Raw genomic sequence first — 19,484 nt, forward strand, 5'->3', positions numbered from 1 at the left:
ACTTTCCACTACAAGTTCTCCAATTCATGCATGATGCAGAGCTGGAGGACATTTTTCCTAATGTGTGGATAGCTTTGAGGATTTTGCTCACGCTGCAAGTGAGAGTCAGGAGTGGTGAGTGCAGCTTTTCTAATTAAAGATATTAAAAACATATCTTCGATGGACGATGGCTAATGGGAGACTGACATCGCTTGCTATTTTAGCACTTGAAAGTGCCATTGGCCTGTCTTTGGATCTGACACTGTTTCAGTTCACAAGGGCAAAGACGAGAAAAGCAACCTTTGGCACTAAAGGACTAGGGTTAACATTCTAAGGCTGTCACTTATTGGAACACTACTTAATACTGGTTTTGCCAGAAGCTGGGAATGGGCGACAGGGGATGGATCACTTGATAATTACCTGTTCTGTTTATTCCCTCTGGGGCATATGGCATTGGCCACTGTCGGAAGACAGGATACTGGGCTAGACAGACCTTTGGTCTGACCCAGTCTGGCCATTCTTATGTCCACTCAATGTTGGTGCACAGTTCAATTTCTTGACGTTAGTACATTTCAGTTACTCTTAAAACTAAAAAGTTTCTATAAATTTAGAGGAAACAAATTACTTTTATGTGCTTACATATGGCATGAATAAATAGATGTACAGATCCTGTCGTGCAAATTTATCATCTTATGTGAGAGGGATAAATCATGCATCTAACTCATGAAATGGGCTACAAATGCAATAAAAAATAAGGTATTCAAAAGTTTAACAAATGGGGGAGGGGAGCACTGAAGACGCTCCTCACCTAGGGCGCCATTTGGTCTAGGGCTGGCCCTGATCAGATCAGATCCTTTACAGCGAGCTTAATTTATGCCTTTCCTCTCCTTCTAGAGCTGGGAAAGTCAGACTGGGTCCCAGCTAGCTCCTGGCCCTCCCAGGCTTGCTCCATTCTCCGGTACTGTGTGAAATGACTCAGGCAGCAGGGTGATGCAGTGTAATTGTGCTGTAGCAAAGTGCTTGTTCTAGTCATTTACTTACCGCTTTTAACCTGAGGCTTCAGAGCATCATGTTTACTGGAAAGCAGCAGCTGCCTCTCTTTTGCAAGTTGCTGGAACCAACTCCTGCTCTATGCAGCTGTGATTCAAGGTATCAGGCCCCTGTGTCTGTCGGGAGCCTCAGCATGGCAGTCAGCTCTGCTTAGCTACTGGTGAAAATAGCAAAGTGAGTGTGTAATAAAGACATTAAGCTATGAGCTATTAACGAGTGTATGGCCGGGACCAGCAGCCCTTATCTAGCACACGAACAAGTGCTTGTTGCCTTTACGTTTAAATTGGGTGGTGCTCTCCATTTGTTTAACAGCTCTGTGGAGCCATTGACACAAAATACACCTCTACTTTGCTATAACACTGTCCTTGGGAGCCAAAAAATCTTACCGTGTTATATCGAACTTGCTTTGATCCACTGGAGTGCGCGGCCCGGCCCCGCCCCCCGCTTTATTGCGTTACATCCGAATTCGTGTTATATCGAGTCGCGTTATATTGAGGTAGAGGTGTACAAAGCAATTGTAGCTTAGATTAATTTATTTCCCCTAAAGTCAGATTGTTTCTACTAAATAATAAGAGAAACTATTTCAGACCAGCAGTGTCCTCCACCCAGATTAAAGCCACTAAACCCACATTTCCAGGACAATATACACAGATCCTTGGAGTAGCGGCTAAAGTTCACAACCCAGCACTAGTCAATGCGCAGCACTGCAAATCCCCTTAACCGGGGGGGGGGGGGGAGGGGTCGAGAAACATTTAATGAAATGTTGTTTCTGCAGAAGCCCTGGATAGGTCCAGGATCAAACTGCAAATCCCCTGAACACTGGCGGGCTCCTGAAAGCTTCACCTCCCCCCTGCTGTGGCCAAGCAGATTGGGCACGACTTCTCCTGCCAACACCCCCTTTGCTGAGACCCACCCTTTCGCCTTGCTTGAAAATTGTTCATGTGTAGCGTGGGTGTGTGAGCTGGGAGAAGAGACCACCCCACCCCTATTCTCTCCAGTGGCACATGCTGCTGGGAGAACAAGCACAGGTAGCTTGCAGAAATATGGCTCTGTGGAATAACTGCCCGCTCAGCAATGCCACGTCAGGGGAGGAAGGAGTCACTGTATTCTGAAGCCAGAGCCAGGGTGCCAGATTGGACCAATGGTCTGATCCAGTGTGGCAAACACTGTTCTTATGACAGAGAGGGGACCTTGTTGTGACAGACCACACCCATGGGCGCTCAGCTCGGCAGAATGATGTTCGCTCCTGTGCAGAGTAAGCACACAAGAGGTGATATTTTTCTTGAGCTCCACCACAAGGGGGTAGGTTATCCCTGCCCCTCGCACAGCTCCCTCTCGGAAGCAGTGCTTGGTGGAGCATCCAGATAACGCATTGGCCCGTCTTCCCTTCCCAGTGAATTCACTTGCCAAATATCCCTGTTTGGGCACAGAGCCACTCAGGTGTTCGCCCGCAGTGAAGGGCAGCCAGAGGAAGCCGCATGCCTAGTGCAACCTTTGCCTTCCCCTCTAGGACCCAGCAGAGCTGCAGGAATGAGGCTGCAGCTTCCCTGCTCCTGCAGCATATGGCAGATTTATAAAGTTCCCTGCTCAGGAAGGCCAGTAATTGCTTTCAGTCTTCTCCCATCCTGGCAGTGGCTTTTAGCAAAGCCAGGGATCCTCAGCCAGATGTACACAGGTAGGGTGGGGGAGCCCCTGTGGCTTTTTCTGCAGCTGTCCTGTGAGAATAATCTGCAGCTCAGAGACAGGGACACTAGAACATGCGGCTCAGGGCTGGGAGAGGGAGACGAGGATATTGATCTTGGCACCAACTGGTGCAAACCAATTGATTCCAAAATAACATGGGGAAAGAACTCTATCCTCTGTGAGAGAAACCCTGCAAGTCAAGACCGCTGCCACCTCCCAGTGGCGCAGGCACAGCAGGGCCAGTTGTGCTCCTCACCCTGCTGCACCAGCTCTGGCACAGATGTCAGATGCCACAGGCAGAGGAAAAGCAGATTCCCTCTCCTCTCTCAGCACTGACACCACCACCGAGCACTGGGTGAATGTTGTTAAACAAGCTATGGGGCTTGGCCCAGTGCATAGAAACAGGATAAAATCCAGAGTGGGTCTAGAAGGCTGCACAGAGCCCAGGCTTGATGACCAGGTGGAAAACTGGGAGCTCACCTGGCATTTGAGTTCCTGGAATACACTGTCAGCTCCAGAGCTCATAGGATGTCAGTGTTAACACTGCAGGAAGGGCTGGCACTGGGGCATCAGTCACTGGGACATATCTGGAGCTGGCTGGGAGCCACTCCGGCTGCCAGGGCTCAGGGGTCTGTGTGCACTGAATCGGGTGGGGACCTCAGCTCAGCTTCTGGCAGCCAGGTGTCCCCATCACAAAAGCCACTTCTGGGATCTGGCCTCTTGCCAGCACCTCAGCAGAGGGGTCAAGCCCTGATGAACATGGAGAATGAAACCCCTCTTCCACCCAGGGAGGTCACAGCGGGTGAGGGGGAAATCATGCTGGCAGAGGGACAGGGCAAAGGAAGCTTGCCCTGGCATTGTCCCATCATCCCACCTCTGGGGATGTCCCAAAGAGTTCAGACTCCAACACCAAACTCACTACAGCTGAAAGGGGTGTGGCTGCTGCACAGTGGCAGGAACAATACTGCCTGAGACGGGCACCTTCCAGCCACCTCCTCTTGACCTAACCCTGGGGCACCACATGGGAGTCTGACGTGGGCTGAGAATGGAAACTCCCAGCCCTTAATCGAGAGCTGGTCCCTAGAGCTCAGGGATTGTACACAACACTCGGGTCTTATCAGGGTGACATTTCCATGGCCCCGGTGCCCGTGCCGGTGCCAGCCCTGCTCTTTGAAGGCCCGCTCTAATCAAGCAGTAACCTATTTTCCTATGTGTTCGGCTGCCAGCTGGGCCGTCGCTCTCCTGGGGGATTAGGTCACTAATCAAAGGGAACGCTGCTCTGCTGAGTGCTCCACTGACTTGCTTATTAGCTCCCATGCTGCCAGAACCTGTCTCCTCTGAGCTTGGAGTTCATGGCAGGGAGACGGAGGGGCTGCGATGAGGCTGAGCAGGGAGGAGCTCTGAGCACCCATTGAACTCAGCACCTCTCAGCATCTGATCATGGTCTCCAGGCCTCCCCTGCACAAGACTGGGACTCACGTTTCAATCAACTACACGCTCTGGGGAACCACATATCTGGCTGGGCTGGCGCTGGTAGGGTAGCATCCTGAGCTTGCCCCAGCATCTGCACATATGGGGAAGGCTTTGGATTCTGCTGTGTGTATCTTGGGGGTGGACAGATCCCATTAGAGACTCAAAATTAACAACACTGCTGAGAAGGGCCTCAAAGTCCAGGGCTCATCTGAACCCTTTCGCAAGGCTGACGGAGCAGAATGGCACAAGACTCAGGATGTCAGGAGAACTGTGCGTGATCAGAAAAATTCAAGCAGGTCCAGCTGCACAACACTTCCACAGCAGAGTCACTCGCCTATCCAGGCAACATGCAGTGTCATGCTTGCCTCATGCTGCTGCTTCCTGGCAGGATGTGCTCCCTGCTCTGTGTGCGCTGGGGGCTTGGTGATGCCACCCCCTGCTAAAGAGGAATCCCTGAGCTCCTGACACGGGTCACTTTCCTCCTGGAGCTCCAGCCCAGATCTTATGTACAATCAGTCCCCTAAAGCACCTACCCAGGGAGGTCCCTCAACTCCAGCCAGGTAACTCTTCTCCTGACTCTTTCTTAGCCTGGAGTTAGAGACAGACGCATCATTCCAGCCCTGAACACAGCTCTGAGGCCAGCACAGATTCAGGGCTCCCCAGAGACAAGGGGTCAGAATTGATCAAATTGAAACAACACTTGATCATAACCAATGGCCTTTTAAAAAAAGCCCCAAGCTTCTTTCCTCCCCATGAGCAGGTCTGAGCTGGGTGTGCATGGCCTGATAGTGCCCTTATCTCAGCCCAGGGCTCCTTACGCTCCACCTTCCACCAGCCAGTTAGCCTGTAATCAGTGTGACCAGCTGCAGCTGTGATCTCAGAGCTGCAGGGCACCTGATCAGCCCAGAGACCTGCCTAACCCAGCCCCTGGGGCAGCAGCAGAGCCTCCACTGGAAGCTGACAAGCCACTGCCCTGGGAGCATCCAAAGTGCCAGCCAGGGCTCAGCGAAGGAGCGGTGCCCCACAGTGTGAACAGGGAGGGTCCAAACAGGCTCCACACTTCTGAGTCTCAGTGTGGGGCCCCCATCCCCCACAGCTGCTGCACAGTGGGAGCCCAGACTCTTGTGTCATTACAGTGAGAATGGGTGAAACCTGATCCTACTACTACTTCCCCCTGGCAGCCATCCCCCACAGCCAAGCCACCCGGCTGGCTCCCTGCCTGGGTGTCAGCAGCTGAATCCCTGTACAGGCAGAGTACCCTCCTGTCAGGGACCACCAGAGAGGTATCCTCGCCATCTTGTTTCAACTACTACTGAGTGTAGGTTTCCGCAGCAGGGCTCTCGGAACTGGCTGCCTGTTATCTGCCTGCTCCTGGTTCACTCTTCTAGCCCAAGGGAGCAGAAGCCCCTTTGGGCAACTTTCTGACACTTCTGTGGCAAAGCCCAACATGAAGGCGCTGTGATTCTTCCAGTTTTGCTCTTCCCCCTCTGTTTGACAGCCCTCCCACACTCGGGCTTCATTCCCAACCTTGCCCTGCAGCATACACACTGCAGTTCTCCTTCCTCCAAGCTCAGGGGAGGAGATTGTACTTTCTATGTGTACCAATTCGTTTGCTTTACATACAGAAGATCATTGGAGTTCTTCCTCAGCTGTGAAGAAATATAAAGGGAAGGGAGTGGAGTCTTGTGGTTACAGCCAGCCCGGCGTGTCAGGACGCCTGGGTTCTGTTCCCTCCTGCGTGACCATGGGCTAGTCTCTGCTCTCCAGGCCTTATCTGGAAATAATGAAAATGATGTTTTTCATAGATGTTAAGGCTAGAGGGGACCATCTAGTGTCACCTCCTATGTAACCCAGGCCAGAGAACAACCCACATCTATCCAGCTGGCGGTATGGTACAGCTTGCAGTCTAGATGTCAGACACAGCACAGCAGGTGGAGAAAACAGGCAGCTGGGGAAGCCAAATACCTGGTCTCACCCCTGGCTTGGCTGAGTGGCTCATTCACTCTGGAGACACAGTTCTCACCTAGCTAACAGCACAGCAATCGCAGCTATTTCCCTCCTGGCACTTGCACGAGATCTCCTCCAGCTCCATGCAGCACCTGGGGTCTCGCAACCCAAAACGACTCTAGCGCAAGCAATTCCAACTCCAAGCCAGGATGCTTCTCATGTCACTGCCAAGTCAAGCACACTACACAGATAAGGATGCCAAACAATCAATGTCAGACAACAATAAAAAGCCTGGTTATTATCCCTCCTGCCGCCGGCTCTGTTTGTATTGCCAGGCTAGCAGCCGCTTTGTTGGGATCCTGCGAGAACAGGTGGTGACCAGCAAGGCACTTTGGGCTCCGGGGGACATGGTGACATCAGCTGACCACAGCAGTTTTAGTCACAAGACCGCACTGTGCACAATGCTGCTCTAGAAGGCCCCTTCAGACAGTCCAGTCCTTCCTCAACAGGACAGGCAGCTGGTCAGGCCCTCAGGCCAGACATTTCCATACAGCCTCCCCCTGGGCAGGGCCTTGGTCAGAGAATACAGATAGTCCCTGCCCCAAGGAACTTGCCATCCAGGTTAGATCTGACTGGATGTGATGGAGGGGAAACTCCCCCTCCCCTGAGACTGTGAGGCAGCCTGGTTACTCTGTCATCCTGGGAGAGGAAGAGCAACTAGCTAGCTCGGAGACTGGAATCGGGCACGGAAGGGGTGTCAGCACTCTGGACAAGAGGGAATACAGCATACTGGCTACAGGGTTATCTAAAGCCACATCAGCTCTTTCCTGAGGCAGCAGCTTGTTTAATTAAGAACACAGACTCAGCCATGGAGAGCAAGGGTACATACAGGGAAGGCAGCTCTAGCAGGAATGCAAAGCCCGGAGCAGGTCTGAGCCACGTGAACAAGAAAGATACACAAACACCCTGGGCCTGTTTGTTAAAGACTCATGGCTCAGGGTCACAGACAAGAAGGTTTGTAACCCTCCTGGTACCATCCCCACTACAGGCACGTGGGGAAGCCGAGGCTGTCCAGGCACAGAGCCACCAAGGAAGAGAACCTTTGCTGCCATGTGTGGAATGGCACAGGGGCTAGAGAGGGGAAGGGTACAGGAGCTACAGCGTGAGCTGTGAGGACAAAGACTGGCAGGAGCCTGGATGTGCGGGGAGAATAGGGAGGAACCAAAGCCAACCCTGAAGTAGAGATCTTCACTAGCACCCATCTGGTCTGCAGACAGTCTGGGGGAGGGCCAGAAGCCAACGAGAAAACATGCTGCACCAACGAATATGAGCGGGGGCACTGTCCTAGGGCAGCCCGGGCCTGGAGGCTCCAGCTGATGGATGCGGGCTCTGCAGGGAGTACGCCGGCTCCCTCTGCTGGGCAAAACAAACCAGACTTGTTCAGCTGAAGCTCGGGAGCACAACCACCCACTGCTGCTCTGTCCAGACGGGAGCCAGAGATGCCAACACAGGGCGCCAGCCCCCAGCACAGTGACGCTCGGCTGTGGCTCACAGATGACCATGGGCTCGGATCTGTTTTCATTACCCACTCATTATCAGGCTCCGGCTGAAGGGGGACTATTTTTGCTCAGTACTTGCGTCAGCTGCGGAGAGATGGAAACTGTGAGCACCTTAGGGAAACAGACCAAGACGTTTCCTAGTCTCAGCTACCTCTCTGTGAGTTTCAGGGGAGATGTGATGGGGTGGGTGGCAAGTCACATGAGAGCACCATGCCCACACATCAGCACCTTAAATAAGGAGTCACAACCCACTTTGTCAAAATAGCCGTCAAAATCCCCCACATGAGAGAGGAATGAGACAGCACTGGAAAGCAAAGGGTTAAGGTTACGGCTCATAAAACCAATTGTTTAAGGCTTTAATTGTCCAAGAAACAAGACGTCCTGGCTGCTGGGGGAGGGGGATGCAAGGGCACTGTGCTATCCTGCAGTTTATTTGCAGCCCAGTAAAGTCCTTGCGGAGGGATAATCAGCTCCTGACAGGACTGGACGCCACATCAGCCCTGTGTAAACCACCCGGCTTGGTGCAGAGGAATGAGGCCAGAGCTGTTCCCTCTGAGCCTAGGTTGCAGGCCTCCTACCAGCAAAGCAGCACTCAGGGCAGCAGTAAGATATGGCCCGAGAGCTGAGGTGTCACACCAAAGCCCCCAAGTGCAGGTCGACACAGACACAGCATGTGAGCCGAGGGCACATGTATCACTGACTCCAAGTCACATGAGGTCCCATTACAAGGCAGAAGGGTTTTCTCTCCACCACCCCCCCAAAAACTCAGGCCAGGCTCTAGCACCCTGTCAGCTCTGAAGATTACCTGCTGTTGACAAGGGCTGCCAGCAAGGGCTGCAGCTGAACCTAATGCCGCTTAGACAAGGGCAAGGAAGAGCAAACTGTCCGTGCTGCCCCAGAAAACACTGCTAAGATTTGTCCAGCAGAATCGAGCTGAGCTCTTGCTGTTTCACCCATCGTCACCAGGGCAGAGGGTCTGAACACCAAACTGTCCCCTCCCACTATCCATCACTGCTACAGAGCAGCCCTGTCACACCTGCTAAATCTCTCTAGCCACAGGCAGCAGTGCACAGGTGACGCTGCACACCCTAGGACATGGGCTGGAAAGAGCCCAGACTGTCTGTGGGCTGGCCGTTAGAAAAGACATCTTTCACTTACAAAGACACACCACTTGATTTGGAATCAGCGAGAGAAACTCGCTGGGAATCCTTCCCCTCTCCCCGGTAGGCTGCCATCTTCACAGCCTTTTCAACGCAGAATTACAATATAAGGCCACTAATCTGACAGAAAAGCAACCCTCAGTTTAATTACCGATTGTGATGGAGTAGGGACTGTCTGTGTGGGGAACAGAAGGTTTATTGGACAAGAGGAACACAGGTTACAGCAGAGCTTGCAGGCACAGTCAGGACCCCTCCACTGAGTCCTTCTGGGGGTTCAGGGTGCTTGGATCCCAGCTAGGATACCCTGAATTCCGCCCCACAGCCCCAAACCCAAACTATCCTGCCTCTTCTCCCGCCGGCCGAATCCTTTGTCCCCTTCTCCTCTGCCCAGGGGCTCCCCCCTCCCCCCTGCCGGGTTCGGATTACAACCTGACTACCTGTCCCTCACCTACAGACATCCCCTGCTTTCCCGTTCCCCACACAAACAGTCCCTACTCCTTCCCGTTCCCCACACAGACAGTCCCTACTCCATCACACCGATGAAGCAAAAAAAAACCCCAGTGCTGCTCTATAAATACACCTTCTTTTAATTATGCCAAATGAATTCCCAGGCACCCACCCCCACCACACCCGGTTCCGTCTGCTTCACAGTGATGCTTCTCGTTCTTCTGCTGACATATTCTATAACTCAAAAGCTGTCACCAGTTCGGTGGTTCTGCTCGTCGCACTCTGCAGAGCCTGACTCTGCGACTGGAACGGGGCGAGAGATCTGCTCTTTGAAAGCCAAATTCAGCTAACCAGCCTCCAGCTGAAGGGCCATGTGATTGGCTTGCCAGTGCCTGCCCTTCAGCTACTTTCTCGGAAACTAAGGTCAATAACTGGAGCGGTTCCCCTTGAATCTACCTAGAGCAGCTTTAACCCCTCAGATAAACAGAATCAACAGGGAGTAGAGAAAGACAGAAGATCTCTGAAGATTTCTAAGAAAAAGTCATGTCTTCGGAAGGCTTCACAGCTTCTCCTTGCCCCAAGAAAGCCAGAATATGCAGCTGCTTCCAGTCACTGCTCGATTCCAGGCCTGAAGACTGAACCTTTCAACCTAGAAATACTTTAGCAGTCAAAGGAGATGGGAAGGGAGGGGGTGCCTATTGAAAGAACTTGACGCCTCGGCCATCATCGAGTGTGATAATTTCAGCCCTGTGCTCTTGTTGTAAGGCTTGCAGGGCACGAAGCAACATGGACTCTTCCAAGCCATGGAATTCTAGGGAAGGATGAAACACCCTCAGTCAATAGAAACCACAAGAATCACACCTCAAAACCAACACAACACATAGCAGTCTGCAGCTAATGATGGCAAACTAGGAGGTGCCTTACGGAGCACCTTTCACAGACCCCAAGAGCGTAACAAAGAGCACAGTTAATCCAAGCCACTGCTGCCACCGCGTCAGAAAGAGACAAGCTGGGTGCTGTTAAACAGAGAAGGAACAGATAATGCAGGTTTCTGCAAGGGAGCCAGGCAGATCTCACAAGGAAGAAAACTCAGCACCCCTGGAGCCAGAAGAACAAGAGGACAGAGCTTTGGTATGGTGAAGGGAGAGAGGCTCAGTGACAGGCTGGGATAACACACTAATGATACAGAGATCTCAGGGTGGGTAGCGAATAAAGCTTACAGCCTCGCTTCTCAGTGGTGATCAATGTGAGCCTCAAAATACAGAGATAGCATGCAGCAACTACAAGCAATTGTAAAGAATTTCACCATTAAAATTGTCACCTGGCAGTACAAATTATTTGTTCTTTCAGTACTGCTGTGCTCTGGAAAGCAGCCCCAGAACACACAAGATGTGATGTTACCTTCATTCTCTGTGTCATCTCCATTGGACAGCTCGTAGAGTGTGAATACAGAGTTGGTCAGGCCATTCTTAGACACCTGGAAAACAAGAGCGATGTAGAGAATTTCACTTACGTGTCTTACAAACAATTAAGATGCCCAGCACTCATCTCTGCTGGATCTTCATTTCAATGGAGTGGAACCCAGTCAGTATTTACTGGCAAACAAACTAACTCCTCAGACAAGGAGATTTGACTGTGGAGAAAGTACTCCAACCCGTATCGCTGTCCCACCATCCTTTATTCCTTCTCTCCAACTCTTTACAATGAGAACTTGTGCCATGGAGGGGAATGCAACAGCATCTTTGTGCTCACTACTGAAATCTCAACCACACTCACAGGGAGATGGGTGTGAACGGTGTATTCACTTGCAAATCACAGCTTTTTACACAATGTAAGGTGTGCACCACCGCGAGAGCCCTGCACCTCCCTGCAGCAGAGGGAAATGGGGCCCGCAAAGGTAAAGGCAGTGGGAAATCAGGGCACCAACATTTGACAGTTGCAGTTTTCACAAATCACAAGCCAGGCCATTTGGCAGCATCCATCCACCTGAGGGACTCGCAGTTAGAAAAGGCTGGTTGCGGGTGAGATGTCAAATCAGCAATTATTTCAGACTCGCCGCAAAAGGGTCTGAACCAGAGAGCTGCCCTCCTCCCCCCCACCCCACCCGACACAGAGAAATGGGGCCATGGTCTGTAAAGTATCAAAGCTTCTGTGGCCTCACCCACTGATAGATGAGCTTTCCCCATTCTTCTGGTCTCCGCCACATGATCAGGAAACTGGATTTGTTCTTGTCTAACCATTCTAGGTTCCCTGAAACGCAATGGAAAGAGTGTATTTACCAAAGGTCCCCAAATCAAGAATGACACCTCATTACAGGTGGACGCTATGTATGTATGCAGCTCCATCTCTACCCAATCCTGTCACTCAAAGCTGCTTCCTACCCACCCCTACATTCAAATAAAAAATCTCTCCTGCCTCTGGGCCCAACTCTCCCTCTCCCAGTGCAGCAGATTGCGATGCTGCATAAGGAAAGGGACAAGGAACTCTGAAAACAGAGACAACACTGAAAAACAACTGGAACTCAGGGAGATTCCAAGAGGAATGGTACAGTCTGTGCCCAGACTGTTTTGGAACAGTCACACAGCCAGACTCTCAGCTCTAGGAGGGAAATTAGACACAGGTCTTGCTGATGCACCCAACACAGGCAACATGAACAGTGACAGACAATTCGGCAGAGATTTTCACCCACCTTTTTTCCTGAGTTCTTCTAACACAACTTGTATGGATTCCATGGGGAGTTTCCCTGGTTCTGGGTTAAGGAAACATTCAGTGCAATTTAGCAGGGCAGGCAAAGCTCAGAGGATGACATCTGATGTGTGACCATCTCTAACACTGTTCACAGCAGAAACTGGTTGGAGGAAGGAAGCGAAAGCAAAGCATGCCCTGACACAGTTCTAAATAACTGAAATAAGCAAAGCTCTAAAACAATAAATCCATGTAACATTTCCATGGCACCTTTCATCACTGAGGATTCCATTGAGCCTCACAAACCGCATACAAGCCAAAAACCACATTCCTATAAAAATGCAGCCACCTCTGGGGTGGATGGCAGCACATGACAAATATAGAGCAGGTTGGATGAAAGTTGGAGAAGGAAGCAGGGCCAGCCTTAGGGGTGCGCAAAGGAGGACATCACCCAGGGCGTCGTGCTCAGCAGGGCACCCTGCAGAGCACAGAGGTGCACTGCATGGTATCTCTCACCTGACCTGCTGAGAGCCAGCTGGGTTTATGGAGGCAGCCAGGCAGGTGAGTGGCAGCATCTAGAAAGGGCAGACTGACAACCTGAGCTGCAGGAGGGCAGCTGGACCAGCTCTGTAACTGCTCTGGAACAGGGGAGCCCCTCCTCCCCTTTCCTGCTCCACTGCCATCTACAGCCTCTGCTGTCTGAAGAAGCCTTCAGGTTGGTGGTGAGTGCTCTGCTTAAAGAGAGAGCGCGCTGACACGCTCTCTCTCTCTCACACACACACTTCTGTTGTTATTGTTGTTACTTATTGGTACTTCCCGTCCAAATGCACAATGCAAATATATTCTCTGTCATTTTATTCTTTCAAAGTTCATTAAAGATTACTGTGCTGTTATTTTATTTTTTTACTAGTCTGTGCATTTAGTAATTTTCTTTTTCTTATGCTTAAATGTAATTCTTTGAGTAGTGAGTTCTAAAATGCCTAATCTGTCCTGGCTGGAGTAATTATTATTTCTTTTATTAGCATATTGTGCTTTATCATTCATTATTTACAGTGGTACAATCAAATAATGTAAATTTCGGTTTTACTCACCTCAGCAGTGCCAGTTTAAAAAAAAAAAGCTAAACACATAACTTCTGACACTATGCAAATGAAAGTCACTTATTTTCAAATTATAGTTTTAGTTTTATCTGTAAAATAACTTAAAATTTGTACAAAAATAAATGTGGTTCCAAGTCTGATACTAATAGTCATGATGGAGTCAGATGTTCGTAAGTCACATACGTGATTGTGACCGGTAAATATAAATACCAAAATAATTAGAAAAATAAATTCCCATTCTTGATAAAATAGAAAAAAAACTGCAATTACGTTTGTTAAAATTAGGTAAATATGTTTTTAGTGGAGCGAAAAACAATTGACTAAAACAGAGTAGATAATGGCAGTAATGCAGAGTTTGTCTGGTAGAGAAAGGAAGCAGATTTATGTATTTTATTTCTCTCTACTAAAGACAGTGTACAAAGTATCAAACTGGTGTTTTTGAGATCTGTGTTAAAGCTCCAGAGCTGACACCTCTAGGTTAGGGATTGGGAATATTTTGCTGTATTATCTCCTGATTGTTCTAAACTTAAAATATGGCTTTACTTGGTGTTTGTATATTCTTTATATATGAATTAGATAGACATTAGCTGACAGAAGCACTATTATTATCTGGAAAAAAAATAAAACTAGAGTTTTAAGGTGCCTAAGTAGACCCTGGAATCACGGTTAAAGTGGCCCCTCCAACCAAAATCTGTTAGTGAGCCAGGAATGGCCAGAAGGCTGCAGGATGGCTGTGGGCTCCAGCAAGATGCAGCCCCTATGTGATAGTGTGAAGCCCACCTTGAGCTGCAGGCTGAGTGCTAGGCACCATGAGCCACAACAGCAGTGCAGAAGTAAGGGTGGCAACACACCATGTCACCTTTACTTCTGCCTTACTGCTGACAGTGGCGTTGCCTTCAGAGCTGGGCACCGAGCCAGCAGCTGCTGCTCTCTGCCACTCAGCTAGCCCTTACCTCTTTCAAAACAAATTAAGCACTGGGGAGAGGCTATGGGGCCCAGAGGTGAGAGCCCAGGAGTAATGGGGCACCCATGGGGGCCAGAGCAATGGGGGGGGGGGTCGCCCATGGGCGCCAGGAGCTCCAAAATTCAAATTCACCCAGGATGCCATTTTCCCCAAAGCTAGTCCTGGAAGGGAGAATTTTGGCCAATGATACTTAGAAAAATCCCTCTTTTTACATGGAGTCTTTGTGAAGTTTAATGTCCATGCAGACAGCAGCACAGAGACATGACTCCTCAAAGGAGGATTACAATGCAGAACACCCTGCCCCTGATACAATGTTATTTACTGCCTAAGGCTGCAGAGCTAACAGGAATGAGCCTGCTGGTCTGGGGCCAAGGAGCAGAGCTGTTGACCTGGAAGAATGTGCATCTTGCAAACAGTTCTGCTCCGTAACTGCCAGAAGTAACCGAGAGTCCCTGCGCTGTATTCATGGAGTCCTGGACATAGCAGCCATCTATTACTGTAGTGAACTGTGCCACTCAGCACACCCTGGTCCCAAACTAAACTGTTCTCCAGGATTCCCCTCCAGTGGTTACCGACTGCTTTTTAACCTAACATGCTTTACAGAGACAGTAAAATACACCTCAAATTATTGCCTTGGATTAGGGCTGTCAAGTGATTAAAAAAATTAATCGTGATTAATCACACTGTTAAACAGTAATAGAATATCATTTATTTAAATATTTTTGGATGTTTTCTATGTTTTCAAATAAATTGATTTCAATTACAACACAGAATACAAAGTGTACAGTGCTTGCTTTATTCTTTTGTATTTTGACAAGTTTTTGCACTGTAAAAACAAAAGAAATCGTATTTTTCAATTCACCTAATACAAGTACTGTAGTGCAATTTCTTTATCATGAAAGTGCAACTTACAAATTAGAATTATGTACAAAAAACAACTGCATTCAAAAATAAAAGTGTAAAATTTTAGAGCCTGCAAGTCCGCTCAGTCCTACTTCTTGTTCAGCCAATCACTCAAACAACTTTGTTTACATTTGTAGGAGATAATGCTGCCCACTTCTTGTTTACAATGTCACCTGAAAGTGAGAACAAGCAGTCTCCTGGCACTGTTGTAGCTGGCGCTGCAAAATATTTATGTGCCAGACACACTAAAGATTCATATGTCCCTTCATGCTTCAAGCATCATTCCAGGGAACATGCGTCCATGCTGATGGCAGGTTCTGCTCAATAACCATCCAAAGCAGTGTGGACTGATGCATGTTCATTTTCATCATCTGAGTCACATGCCACCAGCAGAAGGTTGATTTTCTTTTTTGGTGGTTTGGGTTCTGTAGTTTCCACATCTAAATGTTGCTCTTTTAAGACTTCTGAAAGCATGCTCCACATTTTGTCCCTCTCAGATTTTGGAAGGCACTTCAGAGTCTTAAACCTTGGGTCAAGTGCTGTATCTAGCCTTAGAAATCTCACATCGGTACCTTCTTTGTGTTTTGTGAAATCTGCAGTGAAAGTGTTCTTAAAATGAACAACATGTGCTGGGTCATCTTCTGAGACTACTATAACATGAAATATATGCAGATAAAACAGAGCAGGGACATACAATTCTCTCCAAGGAGTTCAGTCACAAATTGAATTAATGCAATATTTTTTTAACAAGCATCATTAGCATGGAAGTATGTCCTCTGGAATGGTGGCTGATGCATGAAGGGGCATACAAATGTTTAGCATATCTGCCACATTGCAATGCTGGCTACAAAAGTGCCATACAAATACCTGTTCTCACTTTCTGGTGACATTGTAAATAAGAAGAGGGCAGCATTATCTCCTGTTAGTGAACAGACTTGTTTGTCTTAGCGATTGGCTGAACAAGAAGCAGGACTGAGTGGACTTGTAGGATCTAACGTTTTACATTGTTTTGGTTTTGAGTGCAGTTATGTAACCAAAGAAAATCTACATTTGTAAGTTACACTTTCACATTAAAGAGATTGCACTACAGTACTTGTATGAGGTGAAATGAAAGATACTATTTCTTCTGTTTATCATTTTTACAGTGCACATATTTGTAATAAAAAATGATATATACTTGGATTTCAATTACAACACAGAATACAATATATATGAAAATGTAGAAAAACATCCAAAAGATTTAATAAATTTCAATTGGTATTCTATTATTTAACCGTGTGCTTAAAACTGCAATTAATCACAATTAATTTTTTTTAGTTAATCGTGTGAGTTAACTGCAATTAATTGATGGTCCTAGTTTAGATTAAAGCCACCACAGCAACCTGGGCATTGAAACAGCATGGGAGCAAAGGATACGCTGCAGCTTCCTGTTGTTGAAAAGTGGGCTTTCTTGGGCCTCCATGACCGTCATCGTGTATTGCTTGTTGATTCGACAGTAAGACAACACCAAGGAGCACCAGGCTGTCATCTGCTTCTGCCGGGTGTCCACATTGGGCTGCAACCTAGAAAAAACACAGAGGTGCTTCTGATCAACATCCGGTTGCAGGAACATCAGGATCTGGGCTTAAAGAGGTTTAAGGGGGTGACAAACGCAGTCAGACAAGCCACTTCTCCATTCAAACCTCGCCATAATGTCGATGGAACCTGAAGCTTCAACAAACAGCAGCTACATCAACAGACGAATCTCGAGGTAAGCCTCCAGCAGTGCTCCTGACACCTGCCCCCACTCCAGATGCCACCTGGCTGGTATGCTCAGTAATCCAAGATGTACTGGGACTCTTCGCAGGACACTAACCAGGCTGTGGTCAGTTCACCATCTGCTTCACTGGCCTGAACTCAGTCCCCCGTGGCACAGATCGAGTGGCTCCCCTGCAAGAGTCTGGTCTTTGGGGTAGGCCGTCCAGCCCCCTGCCCAGGTGCAAAGAGGGTACCATGCACAGGGTTTGGATTCCCACCTGACCTGCTGAGGGCCAGCTGGGCTGATGGAGGTGGCAGGCAGGTGAGCAGCCGTGCTGGAGAATGGGCAGGGCAGGGCAGAGCAAGGCAGGGGGGAGAGACCGGAGCTGCAGGGGGCAGTTTGACAACCAGCCCTCCAAGCCAGGTGACCAGGTGACTCCTTCGGAGTTGGGGCTTCCCCCCCACCCACATGTGCAGCCGCTGCTGTTCCTGTCCCCCACTTCCTCCCCACTCCAGACGGAGAGCAGCGTCCTGTCTGCTGGGGTGGATACTGATGTCAAGGTGTCCCCCTCACCCATGCACCTGATTTCCACTGAGCTCGGGTGACAGGACAGGGGGAATCTGTGTGTGCTGCTGACTATATGGGTCCTGAGGCTGCTTGTGTCTGAACACAAGCCTTCAGGCTCCTGACCCTGAGTGCTTTCTTAAAGAGACAGTGCACTCATACACTCAGGCACACACACATTCCCCTCAACACAATACACAATGTGTCACACACACACTCACTCTCTCCCCCCAACACACACACCAGGGCTCCCTGCATTCAGGTCACTCCCCCACCTGGGCTGTGCTGAGACAGCAGCAGCTGCTGCTCTCCTACCCTCTCCTTATGCAGCCCAGAGGGTGCATGGGGCAGAGGAGCAGCAATGCCAGCTGCTTTGTGCATCCAGGTGGGTCAGTCTCCCCACATGAGTGCAGGAGAGGAAAGCAGGGGTTGGGGTGTAGGAGGGAGGTGCAGCGGTTGGGACACAGGGCAGGGAATGCCAGGGGGGGCCCCCCACGGGCCGGAATGCCGGGGGGGGGGGGCCCGGCGAGGCAGAATGCGGGGGGCGGGCCCGCCCAGCCCAGCCCACAGGGCAGGGAATGCCGGGGGGGCCCCCCCACAGGGCAGGGAATGCCGGGGGGGGCCCCCAACAGGGCAGGTAAGCCGGGGGCCCCCAGCCCAGCCCAGCCCACGGCTGCAGGGAATGCGCGGGGGGGGCCCCCGCCCAGCCCGCAGCAGCCCAGCCCAGCGGCAGGAATCCGGGCCCCCCAGCCCAGCCCAGCCCAGCCCAGCCCACGGCAGGGAATGCCGGGGGGGCCCCCACAGGCAGGGAATGCCGGGGGGCGGGCCCGCCCAGCCCAGCCCACAGGGCAGGGAATGCCAGGGGGGCCCCCCCACAGGGCAGGAAGTGCCGGCTCCAGGTCCCTGCACACACCACGGGACGCGTAGCGCGCGGGGGCAGAGAGCGGGGCCCCGGCACGGGCGGCCTTGGGGTGACAGGATGAAGGGGCGCAGTGGGGGGGCTCAAAAGCTGGAGGGCCTGCCCGGAGCGGGGCCGCTCGGGGAGATTCGGGGGACCCGTCCGGCCGGGGGGGGGGCTCCTGTGGGCAGGGCGGTTCCGATGAGCGGGGGGCTCCTGGGGGCCCGACCCGGCGGCCTGGCCGGGGACTCACGTGAAGAACGGGGGGAAGCGGTACTGCCAGGGCCACTCAAAGCTCATCGCCGCCGCCCAGCCAACCCGGAACCGCCGCTCACCGACTTCCGGTCCTCTGCTCTGACTTCCGGTCCGCATCATGGACTTCCGGCCTGCCCTCAGCCTCGAAGGAAGGTTCCGGGCAGGGTCCGTCCCGCCCAGGTGTGGGGTCGGGGGAACTCAAGGCCTCCCCGCGTGTCTGGGCGGCCCTAGCCTAGCGGGCAACTCCGCAGAGCCCAGTTCCGTTCCCTGAAAACCGCCCTCACTGCAGGGGGACACTGGGCCTGGGGGGGCAGAGGGGAGCATGGACTATGGCTGCAGGAGGTGGGTGGGACGGTCTGTACAAAGCTGTGTTTGGCTGTGGTGAAGGCCCCAGCCTGGTAGCTAGGACGTCAGGGGTCTGTGCCATGCTGTGTGATCTTGGGCACATCCCATTGCCTCTCGCTGCCTCAGTTTCCCCATCTGCACAGCGCGGACGGGATTGACTGCTCGGGGCGGTGTGAGGATACACGAATGTTTGTGCAGAGCATTAAAAGCTGCATCTAAAGCTGCCCTGGAAGGGCCATAAAGCACCTTGGCCTTGGGGGGCACTTGAACATGTGCCTCAGGCTTCAGAGCAGACAGGGTACTCCAGAGATGCAGGCGAGGAGAGGGGCCCTAGCTGTGTGCATGTGGGGTGACTGTGCCAAGGATCAGTCTCATAACTTGGGAGAGACAGTTGGATCGCGGCATGTGGGGTTTGGCCTGGCATATCAATGAGCCAATGAGCATCTTGGGGTTAGAAACCAGCTTGTGAATATCCTGGGAAGAGGGTTTCTCATCAGGTTTCAGTTTTTTCTCTCATCCTGGCCAGGTTGGAAATGCAGCTGCAGCAGCTCCCAGCCCCATCCCAGAGGCCTGTCTGCAGGGGCAGGGCTGGGGCGTATGTGCCCAGCTGCACAGCAGTTCCATCCCTCCGCCACTGGCAGACCATTCTCTATTGAGTGGTTACTGTCTCTCTAACTGCCCTATTCCATGTGACAGGACACAGCTGCCATCCTGGGGAGGAGGCATGGCAGTGT

At 51.1% G+C, this 19,484-nt stretch overlaps 1 protein-coding gene across 1 annotated transcript; it reads right to left on the bottom strand.

Annotated features, from left to right (window-relative positions):
- Nucleotides 1-9,422: 9,422 nt before the first annotated feature.
- Nucleotides 9,423-18,452, bottom strand: VPS25 (vacuolar protein sorting 25 homolog). The gene is made up of 6 exons (XM_032772752.2): nt 18,404-18,452; nt 16,367-16,512; nt 11,988-12,041; nt 11,460-11,548; nt 10,700-10,775; nt 9,423-10,109 (listed from the first exon to the last, which is right to left on the bottom strand). Exons 1-6 carry the CDS (start codon nt 18,448-18,450, stop codon nt 9,994-9,996), a joined length of 528 nt encoding a protein of 175 aa, XP_032628643.1. The 5' UTR covers nt 18,451-18,452; the 3' UTR covers nt 9,423-9,993.
- Nucleotides 18,453-19,484: the final 1,032 nt, after the last annotated feature.

Source organism: Chelonoidis abingdonii, chromosome 21 (genome assembly GCF_003597395.2).
Source record: "Chelonoidis abingdonii isolate Lonesome George chromosome 21, CheloAbing_2.0, whole genome shotgun sequence".
Classification (NCBI taxonomy): Eukaryota; Metazoa; Chordata; order Testudines; family Testudinidae; genus Chelonoidis; species Chelonoidis abingdonii.

Excerpts from the sequence above, each read along its gene's own strand:
- VPS25 (XM_032772752.2), bottom strand. The coding sequence starts at position 18,450 with ATGAGCTTTGAGTGGCCCTGGCAGTACCGCTTCCCCCCGTTCTTCAC. Across the intron at positions 11,549-11,987 it reads AGAAGAACTCAGGAAAAAAG|GGAACCTAGAATGGTTAGAC; the intron begins GTGGGTGAAAAT and ends ATTGCGTTTCAG. Across the intron at positions 10,110-10,699 it reads AGATGACACAGAGAATGAAG|AATTCCATGGCTTGGAAGAG; the intron begins GTAACATCACAT and ends ATCCTTCCCTAG.